General features: G+C 43.2%; 1 protein-coding gene across 1 annotated transcript in view; it reads left to right on the forward strand.

Annotated features, from left to right (window-relative positions):
• The first annotated feature begins 2,131 nt into the window (after nucleotides 1–2,131).
• Nucleotides 2,132–15,581, forward strand: part of CSNK1G1 (casein kinase 1 gamma 1) — a 65,706-nt gene continuing 52,256 nt past the window's right edge. Inside the window, exons 1-2 of the mRNA XM_075505531.1 lie at nucleotides 2,132–2,547; nucleotides 11,503–11,543. Of these exons, the coding sequence (XP_075361646.1) occupies nucleotides 2,370–2,547; nucleotides 11,503–11,543 (219 nt within the window). The 5' untranslated portion in view covers nucleotides 2,132–2,369. The remainder of the gene's footprint in view (nucleotides 2,548–11,502; nucleotides 11,544–15,581) is intronic.

A 15,581-nucleotide genomic window follows, 5' to 3' on the forward strand; every position in this document is an offset into this window, starting at 1 on the left:
CAGGCTGGGGGGAACTGTTCCCTCTTTTGTGTAAACACACAGAACTGCAAATGGAAGTTAATAGAAAAGGTCAGAATTGTGCTAAAGACTAGTTCAATATTCAGAAACTGGAATTTCCAACTGGTAACTACCTGCATTTTCTGGATCTAGTGTGAATGACTTCTGCTTTGTATACAGATGCCTTAGATCAAAACAAGTTTCCAGAAATAAAAGTATGCCACAGTTGAAGGCTAGGGAAAGCATACTCATATTTCAAAAGGGCTAATGCTTTTGTTCCATGCCACTGGTTTGTGGATGGGTAATACTTCTCATCTTTTATTTTTGGATAACTGGAAGTAGGTAGGTTAGCTTCATCATCTCATGTAACAAACAGAAGAAACCCTTGCTAAATCTTCTACAAATGTATTGCTACAGGAGGACTGAGCCAATTGCTTTAGTAACTTTTGAACCCTCATAAATATGGTGGTGTTTCTGGGCGTATCTGATAGTGTTTGGTTGCTGATGTCCTTCCACATTGACTTTTGTTTAGGTGGTTTCATTTAGCACTTCTCTGCTGACTTTGGAGGTATTTGCTAACTTCCATGCAAATATTGAAACTTCTGTGCATGGATGCCTACAGCTGAAGTAGGACACAAACCTTGTTTCTAAAATTATTCAGGGGCTCTTCCGTTCATATCTGGAAAATCGTGAATGCAATAGTGTCCCCTAAAGGACCAGTACGTATAGGACCTGGGATGTGGGGGATAGCTCCAGGTATGTTTATTCTAGTTCTTGCTTAAGAACTGCACCATAAGCGTCTACAGAGTGTCCACATCTGCGGCCTAATACCGGCTCCTGATGCAGCATCTGTACAGACAAAGCATGCTGCAACCTTTCCTTCATTCTGCTGATTGCTTGGGAAATGAGGGGAAGCTCACCCACCACCACTGGTACCTCTGGACTGTCCCATCAGGCCGCAATGGTCTGTTGCTACAGAGGCATCAGAGTTTCATGTCTGAGTGGTAGAAATTTCTTCTGACCACAGTGGGGCCGAGTTGAATCATTTGGCTGCACTAATGATCCAGTGTGAGTTCACGTCCTAGGAAAGGTCTCATGGTGAGATGTCAATCTTCCCTGTGCTCCCTGGACTGCACTTGTGGAGCAGGACCTCCTGGGTCTGTACAGCTCCTGCCTGTCTTTTTTAGGCTGGTCCATGGGCACAGAGGAACCACTTGGCCTGCATGGGTTGAGAAGCACCTATTTTTTGTCCTCTTCTGACAGAGTTAGCAGACTGCTCATGAGATGCATCAGTGTATTGTCTGGAATATTCCAGAGTTGCCTGCCCTTGGGGTTATGGTGGTGACAAGTTTGGACACGTTGGAGGAAGGTGTACTTCAGTTTCTCTGGGAGAACTGTCAGGCTTTCATTTGCTAGTCATGAATGCAGGCTGCTGGAGAAGATCTTGGCCCTTGAGTCCCTCACCTAATTCCACTAGAACATCTGTTTTATCCTAAACCTCATTTTTTTGGCAACTAAATCATGTTAGTAACGTGAACTGTATGTTGATACAGTTTTCAGGAAATTTCTAGCTATTTTTAAATAATAAAGCTTGCTTTGGCTACTGATTTTGGTCATCTCTGTAAGACAACAGTTTCAACTAGCAAATATATCTGAGGTTAACTTCAAAAGATGTAAAATTAAGGAGAATTTGACTTCCTAAGTGCTTCAATATTTTCTTCTCTTGGCACCTTTCATTTGCCACTTTTTTTTTTTCTGGCTTTTGTGTAATACTTTATAGATGTATGAAGTGAGAAGAAAATGAACTTTACACTTCACAGTTGCTTTAAAGATGGGATGTCATCTCCATGCAGTTTCCACCTGATGTGCTTATGTGACTGAAATTGCTTTTGTTAGCACGTGCGGCGTGAGTCCTGGTGACTCCAGTAGCAAGCAGTGGATGGGCAGCACTTATATCTCTTTGTGACATTGGGGCTTTTTGTCACAAAATTGTTAAGAAAATGGTAAAGTTCCTGTATAGCTGTTAATTTACTTGAGGCCGGGAAAGTTCTGGACATTGGTCCTGTTGTACATTTCTTGCTTGGTATTTTAAAATAATGATTTTTATTTCATATATGCTTTTTCTTTTCTGCAGGTAAGAAACCAAAAGCAACCTGCCTTTATTGAGTTCTCAAGAACATAATCGACCCCTTGGTACATTATCAAGATGCATTAGGAAACTGGATACAGTGCCAAAAGAACTCCATGCATTTCCATGACTCTCTTGGACCCTGACTCAGACACTTTTGGATATATATTTATATTCTAAGGAGAAGAGTGAGAGCTCCAGTTCCTTTCTGCCAGCTTGCTGGCAGAGATACTTCACTAAGATCATGGACCATCCTAATAGGGAAAAGGATGAAAGGCAACGGGCAACGAAAGGAATGCCGGGAAGGAGCGGGCACGGTTCTCGACCAAGCTCATCAGTGTCTTCTGGCGTTCTTATGGTGGGACCCAACTTCAGAGTGGGCAAGAAGATTGGGTGTGGGAACTTTGGAGAACTCAGACTAGGTAAGAAGTAACCATTTTAGTGGCCTGCGTTATCCAGATTAGCGTTTCACCACTGGAATATAAATACATAAAAACTTACCCTGGCTTGAGAAATGTGTGTGCTTGTCTTGTTTCCCAAGTGTTGAGCTGCCTTACCTGAAGCTTCTGACTCAGAAGATGTAACTGTTAGCATTATTTTTATTTGCATAAAGTCAAAGTGAATACACTGGAGAGGCCAAAGATGCAAATTTTGAACAATCCCAACAATGAAGACTGTTCTCAGCGCTGAATGTCTTGCCTAAGGTGGAAAAATCTTCTTAACTGCCTGGATTGCTAAATCTTCCTCTCAATTTCTTGTTCATAAGCTAGGGCACCCTATTAAAGTAATGGGTGAGACTCTTTCCCAGCACTTGACCATGTCTTCTCCATTCCATGGCCCTCACTAACCTCGGTTGCCCTAGTTTCAGCCCCGTCACCCACTCCCTGATCTGTCCCATGTGTTTGACTCACTGGCTGGCAAAGAGTGGGATGTGCCGACTGGCCATCTGGTTGCTGCCTCTCAGCTGCTGAACTGGCCTGGCAGCCTGTGATTTTTTTTTTTTTTTTTTTTTTGTGGTCTGTTGGTCTCCTAACCATATGTCTTGCAGCTGGTCACCTAAACAGATGGCTATGCTAATGCATTGTTTGTTTAGGATGACTTAAGAGCCCAATGCACTGCACTGCAAACAATGGTGGTTTTTTAAATGAGGTGGGGGAAGCAGCTAGTGTTTTAATTACATGCCCCTGAGCTCCCACTATGTGGTTTTGGGGTAGTTGCTGTAGATCAGAAGCAGCACCTTGTGATGGTCTTGATCCTGACTTATTTAAAACAGTTGCATTTCTCCTCTTCTGCTGAATGAATTGGATTGCTGTGGTAGTGAACTTGAGGGTGCTCAATACAAGTTGGCTGACATAAATAGCATTTGCCCAAAATTTGGTATGTATTTAGAATTGAAATTAAAATCATTTGTGCATCAGGGACAAGGGATGATAAGTAAATCAATCAGGAAATCGCTTCAGGTAACCAAAGGGTAACACATAACTACTGATAGTATCTCTGTAGATTTATGCTCAGAATCTAAGTAATCTTAGATTAATCTATGTAATCTTCCATTCTAAAATTTGGTTATTGCATCTATATGATGTGCCACTTCTCCACAGTGTGAAGATTGCTTATGATCTCAGTAAACAGGTAGTTTGGTTTCAGCATGATATCAGAGAAGTTTTATTGATTTGCAGGAACAGAGATAATGCTCCAAAGGTAGAGAGAAACCAAGGGCAGGGACAAAAACTCCTACCTTCATAAATGTGAGCACATGAGCATAATTGGCAGCTGAAGATAAGTTTGGATCCTTACAGTAACATAACATGAATAGCTGTATTGCATTTTCAAAGCAATTAGGTGTAAGGTCCTTACAGAAGCTGTATTACTTTTTTTAAAAATTCTGTTGCTTTTTGCCAGTCACTATAGCTTTAAGAACTCCTGTTTGCTCAAATATCAGGTATTTCTATTGCACAGATGCGATGCTAATTATCACTGAATTGTGCTGGGGGGGAAGGAGAAGCAGTGCATCAAATACGAGCAAACAAGTCTCTGAACAGTTTTGTCCTGCAAAAATGAATGGCATGCCCTCTGCTTTTCAGCTTTTTTTACATGGTTTTGGAGAAGTTAAGCACCAGTGAATGCTTTTAGTAACACAGGAAGAACAAAGTCACACACTGATAAACAAGGAGAAAATATATTTTTCCAATTCCCCGAAGAATTTCTTTTTCAGATGTTGTATTTTCATTCTAAGCTGCTCTTGTATCACGCTCAAGTGCCAGACAGAGGACTGATTGTTCAGGGAGGAGATGGCATGTATGTACAGAAGCTGTTTTCTGCAAATATCAAGCTCACTGCTTAGGGTTGATCTTTCTTGCTGCAAATACAGATAGCCCTGGGGATTTTTTTTTTTTTGAAGCATGTGGGAGCAGCACAGTTGGATTCCAGCCCGCAGATGAGCTGAAATGGGAAGATGAATGCAAAACTCAGTGTCTGGCCCAGAGTAATAAGATGAAATGGAGTTGACTGCATGTTCTTTCTTCAGACAGGCTACAGATTAGGTGGTCTGTAAGAGCTTTGGTTTCCAAAGCGGCTCAACCTACTAGCAGGGGTATGGTGCCAGCAAAGAGCAGGGGATCTTGCTTGCTGTTCCTGGGCCAGACTCTGCGTGCTTATGGGGATTCATTGCCTTTTGTGCAATGCCAAGCCCTGTTGTGCAGCTCCTGGTTGACTGCCAAGCTAGTTCTTGTGCTGCCTTGGGAGCTGGAGCACGCCTGAAGTTTTATACTTAAGTTTTAACTTCTGCTATTACGAGGTCCTGCATTTCTACCCTAAGCTGATAGGAGAAGTGGTATTATGTAAAACAGCCTGAGAACAGGCTCACTGGGCTGTAAAATCATGTGATGTCAGTAGGTGCTCACTGCTCAGGAAAAATGGGATTTAACCTGTTAAAATATAGTGCTCTGATAAGCCACAGCTGTAAACTTCACCATAGAAAAAGATATTGACAGCTGAGCCTACAAACTGCCTCCTTATATTGACTCATGGACTTACCCAGTGGGTATTTCTTGTATTTATCTGAAATCCTGAACCATGAGCCATATTAGGGATAAATAAGCCTCTTCAAATGCCTCATTTTTCCCAGTGTTTGGCACCCTTATTTAGTAATGCAATTAAATAGGTACTAATGTAAAATTATTCCAGTTTTGGTAGGTTAGAGGGTTTTCTAAAATAAGCATTAAGTTCTGGATAGACCAGGGGCTTATTTTAATGCAGAGCTGTAAAAAAATAAAGATGATAATAGCATCTGATATTGAGGTTGGTTTTGTCTCTTTTTCCCAAATAACAAAATCATGATGTGAATATAGGGCTAGAATAATGCTAGGTATGGAGAACATGGGTAAGAGTAGATCTGGTGTAGGATCCACAGTAGGACCTGTTATTCGGAGGCATGTGCTCTACAAGGGACAGCAAATCTGGCACTATAAAATCAATGTGAACTCATGTTTCAGCTGCCCATGGGATCTGGTCTCTCTGCAGATGCCATGCTGCATGGGGTGAACTCCTCTTGGTCTTTAGGATGCTGGGTTGGATGTTTGCTCCATTACCCAGCCCTGATCTGTCATCAGAATGTATTGTCCAAATAGGAATAAGCTAGAAGAAAGGGTCAAAGCATTTTTGATTCATATAATTCATGAGAGGTTTGTACTTGTGGCCCTCAACTTTGACCTGTAGGAATGGTGCACATGAGAGATTGATCACTTAGGGCTCTTCAACTGGTCTACAATCTGTCTGTATATTCAACGCATCTTACTGCCAGGGCTTGAGAAATCCACCCTGTTAAGTTTCCCATGTGAATGCCGGTGACTTAATGCATCACTTCTCATTTAGAATATGTAGTTTATAATTGTCAGTGGAACTACCCAAAACTATGGCATGAACTTAATCACTGCTCCATCAAAAGCTTTGTCTGAACTTGAAAGGCTTTTGTTAGCACCGTTATATCATCTCAGCTGTATTACGGATCTTTTGTCTTACTGAGATAAGATGCAGCTTCTATTCATGGCTTATTTTAATGTGCAGATTCACTTTCTCCTGTGAGCAGTACTGCCTTTACTCTTCCATTTTAATACCAGTGCTGCCTTGTTAGGAGGAGGAAGAAAAAGCCATTACACCTTGGACAGTGTGACAGCAAAACTGAGGAGTAGATCTCAGCCTGGAGCAAGCCAAAGAGGAGATTTTGGGGATTTGCTTTGCCATCGTAGCTGGCAAAGCAAGCATCTCGTGCTGCAGCTTTAGGAAGGGTTTGGAGTTCAGAAGCTGGACCCATTTGCATCCCCTCATGTTCAGAGTCTCCCCATAGTGCATTCTCTGAAGGGGATGAACTGGAGGATTAATTAGCTCATTTACCTTTGGCTGCTGGCCTGACATCTCAGGCTAGTGTTTTGCTAATCACAGTTTAACAGGAATTTCATTACCAAAATTATCTTCTGTCTAGTCCTCAGCCTTATGAATTAGACCATAATAGGCTGGATTATGGCTGCACGTATGTGGAGGGTGTTGGCAATGTCCCTGTCTGCCTTGAAACAAGCTTGGAAGAGCACTGTTTCCCCAATATCATTATCCTATGTGAGTGGGAGAGCACAAGTGTTGCTAGAAGGTCTGTGGGTCATCACTCCCTGTGTGGACTTATACCCCTGCACATTGAGCACCAAACCTACCTTGAAATGGTGCATCTCCAAGATTGTGATGGAGGTCATGGGATCTGCAGGGGGTGGCATTCCCATGCCTCCCTCCTTGGGTTTTTTGCTGTTTAAAGCATCTAACTTTCTCATGTATTTGGGCTGGAGCTTCCTTTAGTCTGGCTCAGTGTCCTCAAACTGAGCATCTTGATAGGAGTTCAATCCCTATCAAGAGGAGGGGAGAAGGAAATGTCAGTGGACAAGCTACAGCTGGAGCTGTTGATATGACTCATTTGCTGGTAGCTAATGTGGAGCAGATAATTTAAGTGTATTCAGGCTGCCTTCTCTTAATGTCCTTGCATGTTCTCCCCCCACCAGCTGTCAGATAGCATCAGGCTGGAGCCCTTGTCTGTCTCAAAGGGTGAAACAGTTTATCCTGCCACCTCCTTTTCCGCTGATTTGGCCTTCTAGCTCTTTCAGCGCTTTGAAGCCACTTTCCAATGTCTGAGTGTTCCTGATGCGACTGCAAAACCTACTTTCTACCCTTCGTTTCCAGCCTGGACATAATAGCTTTTAATAAAAGATCTAAAGTAGTAGACTCAAACAACCCTGTGTTGCAAGGGTTAATGCTGGAGCTCTGCTTGCATGAAACACATCTGCTTGCATGAAACACTTCCTCTAAGGATATTTAACCTCACATTTAAATGTCTGCCCTGTGTTTATACAGCGTTGCCAGTTACCGTAACAGGTTGAAGCTTCCCAATGAATGTTAAAGCAATCTGCTTGGTGCAGGACCTGGACTGGGACTGCCTGATCTGAAATTTGGAGGCCAGAACTACACTGACAGTATAGCGGGAATGGTATCAAAAGAAGTTGAATGCAGAAAATATGAAGCTGTTATAAAGTAAAAAAAAAAAAAAGAGTATTTACCCTGATAAATATTTCAGGATTTAAAGATGACTGTTTGTCTTCTCTCATGTTCATAATGTCTTTAATTTTACTGAGTCTTCCAGTGCTATTGCTGCATGCAAAGAGTATCTGTACGCAAGGGATGACATGGCATGTTTTTTAATGGTGTCCTGTAGATACACTGGAGCTGCCCAAACTCCTACCGTAGGTAGGAGCTGCCCAAACTCCTACCTACGGCTCTGAAGTATGTCACTCCCCGTCCTGGACTTTCTCAATAGCTGGTCTGTTCTAAACATCAATATCTATTACAGGAATTGGAAAATAAATGTGTAATAGAGCTGGGCAAAGCTGATGCTACAAATAAGCGCTGATAACTTCCAGTGTAGATTGCTACTGAATTTTGGAGCTACAGTCAGTCAATGAAAGCATGACTTGTGCTGTAGCAGTGCTAGCAATGATGAGCAAAGAAGGTCAATGCTTCCCTGTATAAAACCATGGGGAGCTTTTTGCAGTGGAGGCTGCCTTCCTCAAAGGATATGGTGGAACTAGAGGAGGTCAGAAAGGTAGCAGAGATGTCAGGATGAGGGGACAGATCAGGTGCAAGGACTGCCTGAGCATCCTTCCCCAGTGATATCTCTTCCAGGAGAGTTTGCTGTCAATCATGAGCAATGTGGAGAAGGTGAAGGGGGAGTGATTGCTCAAATTACTTAGCAGAGGAACTGGAGGACGTTGAATGATATGGTAACTGACAGCTTCAGAACACACAGAGAGATGCTCCGTGACACATGTAGCTGTGCATCTCTGTCACAGATCGCTAAGGAGGCCAAGGGCTTGTTCAAACACCAGACGGGTTCCTGGAAGAAAAATTCACCTCCAGCTCCAGCACACACGGGTACCAACTCTGGCTTAGAGCCGTGGACCTGCAATATACTGGTAGCTGGCTGCATGCTTGCCTGGTTCTACTCGTCCTAGGCTCTTGGCCTTTGTGCTTGCCAGAGCTAGTATCAGACTAGACACTGCTCCGTGTTTTGGGGTTCTGGGAATGGGTTTTGTTCTTTTAGTGTATTTTTTAATATAGAATCATAGAATTGTTTAGGTTGGAAAAGACCTTTAAGATCATCAAGGCCACCACTAAACCACATCTACATTTCTTAAATACTTCCAGGGATGGTGACTCAACCACTTCCCTGGGCAGCCTGTTCCAATGCTTGACAACCTTTTCAGTGAAGAAACTTTTCCTAATATCCAATCCAAACCTCCCCTGGTGCAACTTGAGGCTATTTCCTCTTGTCCTATCACTTGTTACTTGGAAGAAGAGGCTGACCCCTACCTCACAACAACCTCCTTTCAGGTAGTTGTAGAGACCAATAAGGTCTCCCCTCAGCCTCCGCTTCTCCAGGCTAAAAACCCCAGTTCCCTCATCCGCTCCTCATAAGACTTCTGCTCTAGACCCTTCACCAGCTTTGTTGCCCTTCTCTGGACATGCTCCAGCACCTCAATGTCTTCCTTGTAGTGAGGGGCCCAAAACTGAACACAGTATTCAAGGTGTGGCCTCAGAAGTGCTGAGTACAGGGGGACAATCCTGCTGGACTAGTGTGGCCTAGTCCTGCTGCCCACACTATTTCTTATACAAGGCAGGATGTTATTGGCCTTCTTGGCCACCTGGGCACACTGCTGGCTCACATTCAGCCAGCTGTCAACCAACAATCCCAGGTCCTATTCCACTGGGCAGCTTTCCAGCCACTCTTCCCCAAGCCTGTAGCGTTGCATGGGGTTGCGACCCACGTGCAGGACCCAGTGCTGAGCCTTGTTGAATCTCATACAATTGGCCTCGGCCCATTGATCCAGCCTGTCCAGATCCTTCCACAGAGCCTTCCTACCCTCAAGCAGATCAACACAACTTGGTGTCATTTGCAAACTTACTGAGAGTGCACTCGATCCCCTCGTCCAGATCGTTGGTAAAGATAAAGAGAACTGGTCCCAACACAGAGCCCTGGGGAACACCACTTGTGACTGGCCGCCAGCTGGATTTAGCTCCATACACCACAACTGTCTGGGCTCAGCCATCCAGCCAGTTTTTTACCCAGCGAAGCGTACGCCCGTCCAAGCCATGAGCAGCCAGTTTCTCCAGGAGAATGCTGTGGGAAATGGTGTCAAAGGCTTTACTAAAGTCTAGGTAGACAACATCCACAGCCTTTCCCTCATCCACTTGTCATAGAAGGTGATCAGGTTGGTCAAGCAGGACCTGCCTTTCATAAACCCATGCTGACTGGGCCTGATAGCCCTGTTGTCCTGTACGTGCTGCGTGATGGCACTCACGATGATCTGCTCCATAACCTTCCCTGGCACTGAGGTCAGGCTGACAGGCCTGTAGTTCCCTGGATCCTCCTTCTGGCCCTTCTTGTAGATGGGCATCACATTCACTAACCTCCAGTCAACTGGGACCTCCCCGGTTGGTCAGAACTGCTGATAAAGGATTGAAAGTGGCTTGGTGAGCACTTCTGCCAGCTCCCTCAGTACCCTTGGGTGGACCCCGTCTGGCCCCATAGACTTGTGTGTGTCTAAGTGGTGTAACCAGTCGCTAACCATTTCCCCTTGGATTATAGGGGCTTCATTCTGCTCCGCGTCCCTGTCTTCCAGCTCAGGGGGCTGGGTACCCAGAGAACAACTGGCCTTACTATTAAAGACTGAGGCAAAGAAGGCGTTAAGTACCTCAGCCTTTTCCTCATCCTTTGTCACTGTGTTTCCCCCCACGTCCAATAAAGGATGGAGGTTCTCCTTAGCCCTCCTTCTGTTGCTAATGTATTTATAGAAACATTTTTTATTGTCTTTTATGGCAGTAGCCTTTTATGGGAGTAGCTAGATTAAGTTCTAGTTGGGCTTTGGCCCTTCTAATTTTCTCCCTGCTTAACCTCACAACATCTTTGTGGTCCTCCTGAGTTGCCTGCTCCTTCTTCCAAAGGTCATAAAAAACTCTCCTGTTTTTCCTGAGTTCCAGCCAAAGCTCTCTGTTCAGCCAGGCCAGTCTTCCTCCCCACCGGCTCATCTTTTGGCACATGGGGACGGCCTGCTCCTGTGCCTTTAAGATTTCCTTCTTGAAGAATGTCCAGCCTTCCTGGACTCCTTTGCCCTTCAGGACTGTCTCCCAAGGGACTCTGTCAACCAGTCTCCTAAATAGGCCAAAGTCTGCCCTCCAACATCATTGGTACCATATTGCAACTGAGAGTTACTAGATTACAAGGATTGCCTTTGTGCCGCTAGCATACAGAAGGCATTTTATACACGCTGCCTGCCCGTTCGTAGAGGAAGAAATAAAAGCTGTGTGTTGGTACAAAGGTTATTTTCATATGCCTCCTTGCAGTAGTTGCTTTGATGTGTAGCACGATTAAGATAGTGAAACTCCCTATAGATCATAGGATAAAATTGTTACGTGTCCAGCAGATTCAAGACATTTCTGAAAGAAATGATGCTCTGACTCTTCATTTTTTGTTCCCCAGACTTTTTTGGCATGATGTGGATAATAAAACCTAATGTGTCTGGGATACCTCCTCTAAACGCTTGCATCGAACGTAAGTGCTACCATAAAACATGATTGCCTTATGATGAATGGAAGATAGTGTTTTCCTCCCCTGGTGAACTGCTGCAACTTACTATTTTGAGGCTTACTCTTTGTTAAAGGCATGAACTTCAGCAGGGAATTGAGAAAAGACAGCTCTTTGCCATCAGTGACACTCTTCTGCGTTGTCTCTCTAGCTGGAAGTGTTGAATGTGGAACTAAAAGATTTTTTTCTTTTTCCTTCGCAGGTAAAAATCTCTACACCAATGAATATGTAGCGATCAAACTGGTAAGTAGAAGCTTCAGGTGTTCTTAAATGACTTGTACTTAGTGTTAAAAATTCAGGCAAAAAGCAACTTTCTTACTTTGGGCTTAATGCTGCTCTCACCCTCAGCTAGAATAACTTAAACTAAGATAAATTCTTGAGAACACTAAAAATGAGGAAAGAAACCGTCCCTCAACCTGCTGAACATTTTTGGTACATAAATGGTCTGTAGCTGTCCTATACCAGTGAGAGCCTTATTCCTCTTTCCAAGCTGGCTGCCAGATCCCAGAGAACGGCACTGATTGCGGGTTTGCCACCTCTTCCCACTCCCTGGGTTGAGCCTTTCTGTTCAGGACTCCATCGATTCTCCAGACCTTTATCTCTCTCTAGATGGGCATTTGGTTAGGAGCATAGCACTGTGCAGCCTGCTGCTCCACGTTTTTGGAGTCAAGAGGCAGGAAAGGGGGTGTTTCAATGGTTAAAATCCCTTGGGGGAGAACAGCACAACTCAGTGTGGTACGATGCTGAGAGACTGCAGATGCAACAGGCAAAACAAGATCCAATTCAGCGAAGGTCAGTCTTTCCTCTGGCTGATTTGGGTGGCCGAGGATATATAGTGACAGCATCTTCAGAATTATTTTTTCCTTTTACATCATAGGATGGTAAAAATGAATCAAACTGGCTCACCAAAGCATTGCAGGAGTTGCGTTAAAAAACCCAAACACCAACAGCAGCAAACTTCAGAACTTGTGTAAGCAGTTTAATTCACAGTTCTCTTCTCATCTAGTATTAAAAGCCTCAGTACCAGTTATCAAGTTATTTTCTGCCCTGCAGTCAATATAGCCCTCCCTAGGTGCATGCAATGACAGCAAGTGGTCCAGGTAAAAAGTCTTTTTCTGAAGACTGCTTCAGGGCATGAAGGGACTGTGGTCAATGGTGGTTTGAAGTAGGAGTCTAGGGGATGGGGAAACTCTCTAACTCGTAGCTCTGCCAGATTTATAAAATCATAGCCCAGTAGTTAGTGTTTATGCCTTAACTTTTCTTATCTGTAAACTAAGACTTTCATTAGTCTCTTGGGGTTTTCAAATTTGATGTCTTCATCTGATGTGCTCTTTTCTCATCCGTATGCTCTTTAATCACAGATCCAAACCCTAGAATCTGAAGTTAAAGTTGTAATGCTAATTTGATATTAGCAGCCAACACGCCTGTTTGCCCAGCCGATGTTGTCTGGCAAAATTACAGGAGTCATTCAGATTGCAGAAGATCAAGATGGACGTGGTACATTAATTCTGATCATGTTCAACTGCCACAGATTTTATATCTCTAGCATTCTCCTTACATGATGCATAGTAGATGAAAAATAATTAGGGCTTTGCAGGAGGGACTTGTTTTCAAGCCTGTTGGCAAATGCCAGAAGATACTCCCTAAAATAAATAAATAAATAAATACCTGTAGTGAAGCTTAGTATGTCCTTGGTATGGATCCACATCAGGAAGGAAGACTGGTGCTTGTTGAGTAGCTCGCTTTTTAGGCAAATCTGACAATAGAAAATGCACTGTGTACACAGACGAGATGTTTTATTGAACTAATAATGCTTCTGATTTGCTTTCAAAGATAATCCCACAAAGTTATATCATTGGAAGGCATAAGGAAGTAATAATACAGGAAAAACACAGCTGTATTAGTCCAAAGGATGCTTGTTTCTCTTAAAACAGTGCCTGCAGTGACACCTTCCAGTAACCTGAAACCTTTGAATAGCCGAATGGCATTACCTTTATTGCTACCTTCATTTTACCTATTTTTTCTGGTAGCATTCTCCTCCCCCCCCCCCAAGTACCTGAGTGTTAAAGCAGTTACTCTGCAACACAATCCAGTTTTATTTGCCCTGTTGTGATTCATGCTTAAAAATCTCTGGTCCTTCACATTTGAAGGACTGGAATTGCCATCCGGTGGCCATCCAGGCATTCGCATACCTGTTCCGTTTTTGAGAAGATTAATGAGGGAACAGTAGAACAGATGGGGTTTTTTTAGTCTCCTAATCTTAGACCATATTCCCCAGGAGTAAGAATTACTCAGCCTCCTCAGCAGCAAATATGCTTCTCTTACATGTGTGCTTAACTGTAATTTTCTTTATCCTTCGAATAATTTGCAGACTAGTGGTAGAGTAACTGCTTTCAGTGTGCTTGAAGGCAACATTTTCTTTTATCTGCATTGCTGGACCAAGTCAAAACTCTGCTCCAAGTCCTTCTAGCTGTGTGAGATCATCTTCTGCAATTGCAACCCTGCTGTCTCAGCTATTCGTGCCTCCTGTCATGATGTTAAAGCTGTAAAATTAGAGAATTGTGTGATGAATGCCAAAGAGCTGATCAGAAAGTGCTGTGAAATTCAGTGCTAATGTCTCATGGTTTCTCTTTGGGGGTGAGGATTGTGCTGCATCTCGAAAAATTGCTGGTGGTGGAGAATAGTGCCTGTGTTCTGACTTGTGTGGTGTCACCATATAGTTCCTCATCCTGCTCTTCAGCTGAACATTATTTGGTTAAGGGCATCTAGTTCACAGAGGAGTTTGTCTTCTGAAATGCCTTAGCTGTATTTACTGGTTTAATCTTCTGAGGGTTTTTAATGCTGAATTGCACGTAGTAGGGATTTCCTCCTTGCATGAAACCAGCCTATTAACATACAGATGTAGTCTGAGCGCAGGTACAAAGCTGTACCCTCTCATAGTGATCATGATGCCGTTGGTTCGAGCTGTAGATTTTGTACATTAGGCAGTAGCAATTCAGTTATTTTCGCTACAAATGCAACATCTGCCAGCATCCTTAGGCCCTTGGCCTACAGGACAACTATCTGTGCTGGTATGATCTTCTCGGAAGCTGCCATGACTCTGGCAAGCATCCAGAGCTCAGGCTCCAGCAGCTCCTGATGCAGAAGTGGCTTGGGCTTACTTTCCCTGATTTTGTCATGAGCAGCCTCGCATCCTGATACATTAATCCTTCTACCTTTATCCAAATAGTTTATTTGGATAAATAGACTATTCACTGAACAGGCTGAGTTTCTGTTGCCCTAAATCCCTTTGCTGTGCAAGTGTCTATAGACTCTCCCTCAAGCCACCATCAACAATTATCTTAATGTAAATGCAATTTATATAACAAACTTGTTTTTGCATTGCTTGATATTTGCCTTCAGTACAGGTTCAGTTTTGCCTTCAGAATATTTTTCACTGTTGTTTTCTAAGCATTTGGTCATATTTGACTTCTGAAGCTTTTAATCATCAGAAAGTTGAGAAGCAACCAGGAGCATTTTTTCCCCTTGCTGGCAGATGGAGGGGATGACTTGAGCTGGTGATGAACAGCTTGCCTGGAAGTCAAATTGCCTGAATTCCTGTACAAAAACTGTTCTTCCGACTTAAAAAGAAGTCTTTAGCATGGAGTTCACACCAAATGTGGACATTAGTCTTACAGTACAGACCACAGGTGACACAAGACGAAGTGGATCAGCTAAAGCCTTCGTGTCCTCCCATGCAGACAGAAAGGTTATTCCACTATGTCGAAGATGTTGGCTCAAACTCTTACCTGTGTCTAAGATGCTCTTGCTCTGACTCATAGGAGCTGATGTGAAACACAAAAGGACTTTTTTTGTGTTGGTCTTAGGGGGGTCCTTTATAGGCAAACTTCTAGATGATGGGTTCATCAAATAGAGGGCTATTTAGCAGGTTTTTCTAATTCAGACTAATTTTGGTGCTGGGCTACGAATTTTACGTAGTTTTGAGCATGGAGCATTTCTTTTCTCAAAAGCAAGGAAATAAGAAACATGCAAACAAAAATTGAGGCCAGTATTAACTTCCATTTCAAAGATGTCTGGGCAGTAGGTGAATCCACATTACTGTTTATCCCAAGTGCACAGTTTATTGAAAATGTAATTACTCAAGTCTCTTAATCCTCTCCATGTTAACTTTATATTTTTAGAAGCTTTGTAATCTTGCATGTTAATGCCTTTATGGATCATAGGCATTAAGTTTTATGTGTAAAGTGCAGATGAGTAACAGTTGAGAAATGTAATGTTTTG

The sequence above is a fragment of the Mycteria americana genome, chromosome 6 (assembly GCF_035582795.1).
Source record: "Mycteria americana isolate JAX WOST 10 ecotype Jacksonville Zoo and Gardens chromosome 6, USCA_MyAme_1.0, whole genome shotgun sequence".
NCBI classification, from domain to species: Eukaryota; Metazoa; Chordata; class Aves; order Ciconiiformes; family Ciconiidae; genus Mycteria; species Mycteria americana.